The sequence below is a fragment of the Carlito syrichta genome, unplaced genomic scaffold, assembly GCF_000164805.1.
Source record: "Carlito syrichta isolate Samal-C Ts95f unplaced genomic scaffold, Tarsius_syrichta-2.0.1 Scaffold97032, whole genome shotgun sequence".
In the NCBI taxonomy this organism is placed as follows: domain Eukaryota; kingdom Metazoa; phylum Chordata; class Mammalia; order Primates; family Tarsiidae; genus Carlito; species Carlito syrichta.
In genome coordinates this window covers 158,427-165,471 of record NW_007041128.1, presented here as the reverse complement: position 1 = coordinate 165,471, position 7,045 = coordinate 158,427, and the positions used below count along the sequence as shown (strand labels likewise).

The following is a 7,045-nucleotide window of genomic DNA, read 5'->3' as shown; positions in this document are numbered from 1 at the left end:
TCGGCCAGCTCGGCGTCCATGGCGCGGAACTGACGAGCCCGCCCCGAGACGCCGCTGTCAGCTCCCGATCCGCGCGTCTCTCAGCCGACGCTTCAAGCTTCGCGCGCGCTTCCGGCGCGGACCATCCCGGAGCTCACGGTGGGGAGCCGGTGGAGCCACGCGTAACCCTGCGGCTGAGCGCGTCCAACTCCGCGCTCGCACGATGTCCCGGGCCCCTGCACACGTGATCATGGCTGGTTCTGAGCGGTCTCTACGCTTCCGAGAGAGCTGGTTCGTGATCACCCGACAAGCACGTGGCCGCCCACCCCCGTCAGCAGCCTTGGAGTCGCCCGGCCGCGTGAGCCCCGGGAGAGGTGGTTCCGAGATCACGTGAAGGAGAGCGCCTCTCTATTTTCCTTCGGCTCGCTCACTTCCGCCGGCCTAGTCCAGGAATCGGTGAACACGGGCTGGAGGATAGAAACCAGGGGAATTTGGTTAGGGGTCTTTTGTGATCATTAAGGGGAAGGTGGCGGAGGTATCACGGTAGCCCGAAGGACAGGAAACGAAATAAAGTGCCCTCGGGAACTGAATTGTGCCAACGGAACCTTAGAAGTGTGGGTTGAAAATTGAGAAGGAAGTAAAAGAGGGTACGCCTGTTGGGACATGTGACCGGAAGTTAGTGACCGCTGTGGCGCTGGCTTTAGGAGACACATGGTGAGGACTGGGTTTAGGTGTGCGAAGTGGCAGGGCTATTTCCTACTCTTTCTCTTCACTTATTTTGGGTCTTCTCGGAGGAGGAGGGCTGGGATAGGTAGGTTGGGGGCGGAGGCCATCAGGGAGAAGTAGACTGTGGCTCTCCCCAGAATACACGCCTTGCTTTGGGCTCTGTTTTGGGGTCTCGCCAGGGCGGAGTCGGCCAGCTCTCGGGGAAGGGCGGGATGGAAGCTGAGGGCCAGCCGGATACTAAGCGAGACGAGAGATTTTGTGATGTGTCTTAGTACTTCTGGAAAAGTTTTCCTGAGTCCCTCTAACCCAACAGTTTTTATAGTGTGGTATTAAGAATTTAGAGTTCTGGGGGGCATACCTCACCAAGAAGGGTACCTGCGCAATGAATATTTGCATACCTAGCCCTTAACTGTACCCCACAATTTTAAAGTAAAATAAAAAAGAATTTCGAGTTCTGAGTTTAGACCTGGATCATAATCCTAGCTGTACTGATTTTCTCTATGGCATTGGGAAAGTAGCTTAACCTCTCATGCTCATCTGAAAAAATGGGGTACCTGTAAACTACGATGCAAGCACATAGTAACACAAGTTTCTCTCTATTCGCTGCAATATCAATTGCTCTCTTTGTGCCTGAACAGTACTTTGCAAACACGTTTATTATGACATAACATTTAATTGCACCATTTGTTTACTTACGACTGTGAAGAACTCCAAGATGAAGACCTGTCTTTTTATCCTTTAGTGTATTACCTGCCATATCCTATTGCTGTCAGTGTTTGTTAAAGTCGATAAATGAATGTATGAGTAAATCAAGAAAAAACACCTAACAACGTGAATAAATAAATGTGGAGGGGTAAAGTATAGTATTGTGGCCATTTAGAGGGAAAACACCTGCCTATACCTTTGTCTATATGAGTATGGGGGTGCCATTTTAAAGTTCATTCATAGCAGGGTGTGGTGGCTCACACCTGTAATCCCAGCACTTTGGGAGGTGGAAGTGAGAGGATTGCCTTAGCCCACAGGTTCAAGACCAGCCTGGGCAACTTGGCCAGACCTCGTCTCTAAAAGAAAAAAAAAGAAAGTAAGATAAAGTGCATTCACGAAGACTGTGAAGACAGGGCTTGAGCAGAATTTCCAGGGATGAAATTTGAAAGCAGTGCAGTAGCAAGTGAAACACAGGTTCAGGAGACCAACTGGGCCCAAAAAATCGGGGGAAGTAGTTGTCTTGTTAGATTTTAGAAGAACTAAGGGAACTAACTCTTCTCTGTATACAGTAAATTACTTTTCCCACTAGAACATACCAGGTACATGCCCAGCCTTCATGAAAGTGAACAAAGAATCAAAACGCCTTTTTGTGGGTGGCCTTGGCCAGGCCATTTCTAAGGCAGACCTGCAAAATCAGTTCAGCAGATTTGGAGAAGTTTCTGATGTGGAGATCATCACACGGAAAGATGACCAAGGTAAATGTATAGTCCTTCACTGGGTAGTGCAAAGCAGGTGTAACTCGATTCCAGTATTACAAAATAAAGCAACTCCAGAGATGAGATTTAGCTCTGAACACCAAAAGTTGTAAGTGGTCCTGGAGGTGTTATGTATGATGTGGAGCTTCACCAGAATCAGTTTCTGAAATCAGAAAAATTCTAAATTCCAAAATATCTGATTTCCAGTTTTCATAGCTAACATTCTAACATTGATTAAGTGTCCTGTTAAGTAGAGCATCACTAACGTACGGTCAAGATGCTTCCTTAACTGACTACTGAACATTTTTTTCTTATTTTTAAAAATATTTTGGTACTCACGCTTTAAAAAATGCAATGTTTGTGTCCAATAAAAAATAAACAAGGCTTTTCTTTGAAAGAACACGTTTTCCAGAACTAATTTTTTTTAATTTAAACACTTGACTGTTTTTTGCATTGTAATCTGGATAAGAGTTTAAATGAATTTATTTTTCCTTTTTAGGAAACCCACAGAAAGTCTTTGCATATGTCAACATCAAAGTAGCAGAAGCAGACCTGAAAAAATGTAAGATTATCATATATTTTCTATAGTGTTTGCCAGTTTGTGTCACAGTGTAAATTGGAATAACTTTAGTTCTAAATCTGAACCTCAGCAACCATGTTTAAGTCATCAGGAGGGACAACCATGATCAAGAGAATTCAGGCTGAGCGCAGTGGCTCACAACTGTAATCCTAGCACTTTGGGAGGCGAAGGCAAGAGGGTTGCCTGAGCCCAGGGGTTCAAGACCAGCCTGGGCAACTTGGCAAGACCTCATCTCCACAATAAATCAAAAAATTAGCTGAGCATGGTGGCGTGTGCTTGTGGTTCCTGCTAGTTAGAAGACTGAGGCATAAGGATTTCCTGAACCCAGCAGGTTGAGGCTGCAGTAGCCATGAGTGTGTCACTACACTCCAGCCTGTGTGATAGAGTAAGACTCCGACTTAAGAAAAAAGAGAGAGAGAGAGAGAATTCCAGTATCCTATAACTCAGCAGGTTTAGGTCCATCCCATTTGTCATTAGCAGACATACACACATTACTAGTGGACGTGCTCAAAAACTGCGATTCTTAAGCCGGGCATGGTGGCTCATGCCTGTAATCTCAGCTTTGGGAAGCAGAGACAAAAGGATTGCCTGAGTCCAGGGGTTCGAGACCAGCTTGATGAGGCCTCGTCTCTACAATAAATTCAAAAAGTACTCGGGTGTGGTGGCACTTGCCTGTGGTTCCAACTACTTGGAAGGCTGAGGCAGAAGGATCACCTAAGCCCAGTAGGTGGAGGCTGCGGTGGCCATGAGCATGCCACTACACTCCAGCCTGGGTGACAGCCTGAGACTCCAACTAAAAGTGTGTGTGTGTGTGTGTGTGTGTGTGTGTGTGTGTGTGTGTGTGTGTGTAAAATAAAAACAGCAATTCTTAAATATTTTGGATCAGAGACCAAACTTCCATAGAAACTGCCTGTTCACACATCCTACTAAACATTATGCCACATTTCCTCTCCTTGTTCTGTACACTTTTGGGGCAGCTAATCCTCATCATTAAATACTGTAAGGAGAAGGCTTAAGAGTATGCCCCGCCGGGCTCGGTGGCTCAGCCTGTAATCCCGCGCCTTTGGGAGGCTGAGGTGAATGGATTGCCTGAGCCCGCGGGTTCGAAACCCGCCCGGGCAGCGAGACCTCATCTCTACAATAAATCAAAAAATCAGCTGGGCGTGGTAGCTAAAGATAATTCAGGTTCCTCAGCTACTTGGAAGGCTGAGGTGGAAGGATCGCCGGAGCCCAGTGGGTCGAGGCTGCGGTGGCCGGGAGTGGCCACTGCACTCCAGTCTGGGCGACAGAGTGAGACTCCAACTCAAAAAAAAAAAAGAGTATGCCCAATAAGACCATATTCTTGAAATTGTGAAGTCTCTTGTTGATAAGTTTAGTAAAGCCAAGGGCAAACAGTAGTCTTGAATGAAGGAGGAAAGAGAGACAAGCCATACTGCAGCTGTTGCCGTAATCTGTTTATTTGGGGGCAGAAAAATCAAAAGACTGAAAAGTAAATAAAGGGAACATGCTAGTAGAGGAAGAGGGCCATCAGCCTCTTATCATTTTATTTGCAAAAATACTGTTTTATTCTGTTCTTCACTGAAGAAATATATGTGACAGGTGTGAACTTGTGGCTCAGAACACATCAGCGAGGCTATAAGACCTGTGGCAAGTTTTTTAAACTTCTGAGCCTCACTTTGCTTATGGGATGAATAACAAAAGATAGTGCTTGACTCATAATATTACTGTGAGGGAGAAATTAAATGATAACATGTTTACTTACTGTAGGGCTGACCACCTGGAAAATTCTGTTAGTGGTTATTATTAAGGAAGCTGGTAGCACATATTCAGAAAAATCAACTACTAGAACATAGCAATTCAAATATAGTTAATTCATTTGCAAGTTATACAGTAATAATTAGCAGGAAGTGGTAAATAAAAATAATGTGCTCCAGGATTCCAAATCATCCTCTAATTCACCTAAAAAGATTACATCAAGGTTCCATAGTTACATTATGGGAAATAACAATAAACTTTTTTTTTTTTTAGTTAATATCTCACTCTGTCACCCAGGCTAGAGTATAACGTCACACTCACAGCCACTGCAACCTCAACCTGCTAGACTCAGGCAATCCTTCCACCTCAGCCTTCCAAGCACCTGGAACCATAGGCGTGTGCCACCATGCCCAGCTAATTTTTTGGTTTACTGTGGAGTCTAGGTCTCCACAAGTTGTCCAGGTTGGTCTCGAACCCGTGGGCTCAGACAGTCCTTTCACCTCCACCTCCCAAAGTGCTGGAATTATAGGCATAAGCCACTGCCCAGCTAACAATGAAATTTTAAATAAAGATAAGTTATTCAGAGGTTCCTGACATTAGTTTACAAACAGATTGCAAAGAAATTTTCCTCTATTGTTACACATTTTGCCTTATTCCAATCTAGTAACACTGTGAGACAGGGACCCTTTTGGTAAGTGGTCGAGATGAGACAAGTGCTTGGGCTCCCTCTGCAGGTTTCATTTTCTTTCTCCTACTTCCTCTGTGTCTCTGTGATAAACAAGTCTGCTCTTCTTAGTACTAAATAATTAGAAAAAGCATGTGCTGAAATATATTTTTGTGTTGTCATGTAGTTGGGTAATCATTCTTTACTTTATAGGTATGTCTGTTTTAAATAAAACAAAATGGAAAGGTGGAACTCTACAAATTCAGCTGGCAAAAGAGAGTTTTTTGCACAGGTAAGTTTTGTTCCACGTGAATTAAAACTGTCCCTTTATAGTGTAAATGATTTTATACATTCACTTAGTTTATCTGAAATTATCAAGTAATGTATTAGTACATTCTTAACAAATTCTAACATTACAGTAGAGCTGAAATTGCCCTCAAATCTTAATATACTTCACCCAAAACCCCACCGATAAAGATAATTCAGTGCATTTATGTACCAGAGGTACCCCAAAAAATATATACACATTCTAAGAGATGTTATCTATGTATTACTTTTCAAAGTACTTTTCAGAAGTGTCTGGATGCTGATGGTAATTTGAGCACCTCTTGTAATTGCAGAAGTCAGGCGTGACTTGTATTCATCTTCTGTTATCTGTATAATTTCAATTTTAATACTTTTTTTTTCCTTTCTTAAAATATATATACATTTTTGGCACCCTCTGGTATATTGTTTTTTATTTTTTTTTTTTAGTTGGAGTCTCACTCTGTCACCCAGACTGGAGTGCAGTGGCACGCTCTTGGCCACTGCAGCCTCGACCTGCTGGGCTCCAGCGATCCTTCCAGCTCAGCCTTCCAAGTAGCCAGAACCACAGGTGTGTGCTGCCACGCCCACTAATTTTTGATTTATTGTAGAGACGAGGTCTCGCCAAGTTGCCCTGGTGGGTTTCGAATCCACAGGCTCAGGCAATCCATTCGCCTCGGCCTCCCAAAGTGCTGGAGTTACAGGCGGAGCCACCAAGCCCAGCCTGCTTGTATATTAAACCATAAAAAATATACATCATTATTTTCTCTTTTTTTTTAAGATCACCTTTTGTGGCAATATAGATCTTCCTTCTTTTTTTTTTTTTTTTTTTTTTTTGAGTTCAGTCTTACTTTGTCATTCAGGCTGGAGTGCAGTGGCACACTCACAGCCACCCCAGTGTCAACCTGCTGGGCTCCAGTGTTCCTTCTTCCTCAGCCTTCCAAAGAGCCGATACTACAGGTGCACACTACCACACCTGGCTAATTTTTAATTTTTATTGTAGCGATGAGATCTCACCAAGTTACCCGTGCTGGTCTCTAACTCGCGGGCTCAGGCAGTCCACTCGCCGCAGGCTCAGGCAGTCCACTCACCTCGGCCTCCCAAAGTGCTAGAATTACAGGATGAACCACCGAGCCTGGCCGATCTTCCTTCTTTTAACAACTGTTGATACTATTTCAGAAAATGGTTGTACCACAGTGTAGTTGATTCCTCCCCACTAATGGACATATAGACTGTTTCCACTTTTTCACAGTCATAGGTGATCCTTGAGCATGTCTTCTATGTATGTGCAAGTGCTTCTCTGGGGTTTGTGTCAAAAAATGGAGTTGCTGAGTCTTAGGGTTATCTACATTTAAATTGAATGACACTACTAAATTGTTTACACTGATTTTGAGTATTAAGGCTCGTGTCATACAAAGATATAAAGATAATAAGAGACCCTTATGTGAGAGGCAGAAGAATTATGTAAGTAATTTAAGAATAAGACAGTGAGCCAGGTTCGGTGACTCAGCCTGTAATCCCGCGCCTTTGGGAGGCTGAGGTGAGTGGATTGCCTGAGCCTGCGGGTTCGAGACCTGC

At 43.9% G+C, this 7,045-nt stretch overlaps 1 protein-coding gene across 1 annotated transcript in view; it reads left to right on the top strand.

Annotated features, from left to right (window-relative positions):
* Nucleotides 1–644: 644 nt before the first annotated feature.
* NOL8 (nucleolar protein 8) overlaps nucleotides 645–7,045 on the top strand; it is a 34,206-nt gene continuing 27,805 nt past the window's right edge. The window contains exons 1-4 of the mRNA XM_021714767.1: nucleotides 645–821; nucleotides 1,980–2,165; nucleotides 2,665–2,727; nucleotides 5,378–5,456. Coding sequence (XP_021570442.1) covers nucleotides 2,027–2,165; nucleotides 2,665–2,727; nucleotides 5,378–5,456 — 281 coding nt within the window. The 5' untranslated portion in view covers nucleotides 645–821; nucleotides 1,980–2,026. The remainder of the gene's footprint in view (nucleotides 822–1,979; nucleotides 2,166–2,664; nucleotides 2,728–5,377; nucleotides 5,457–7,045) is intronic.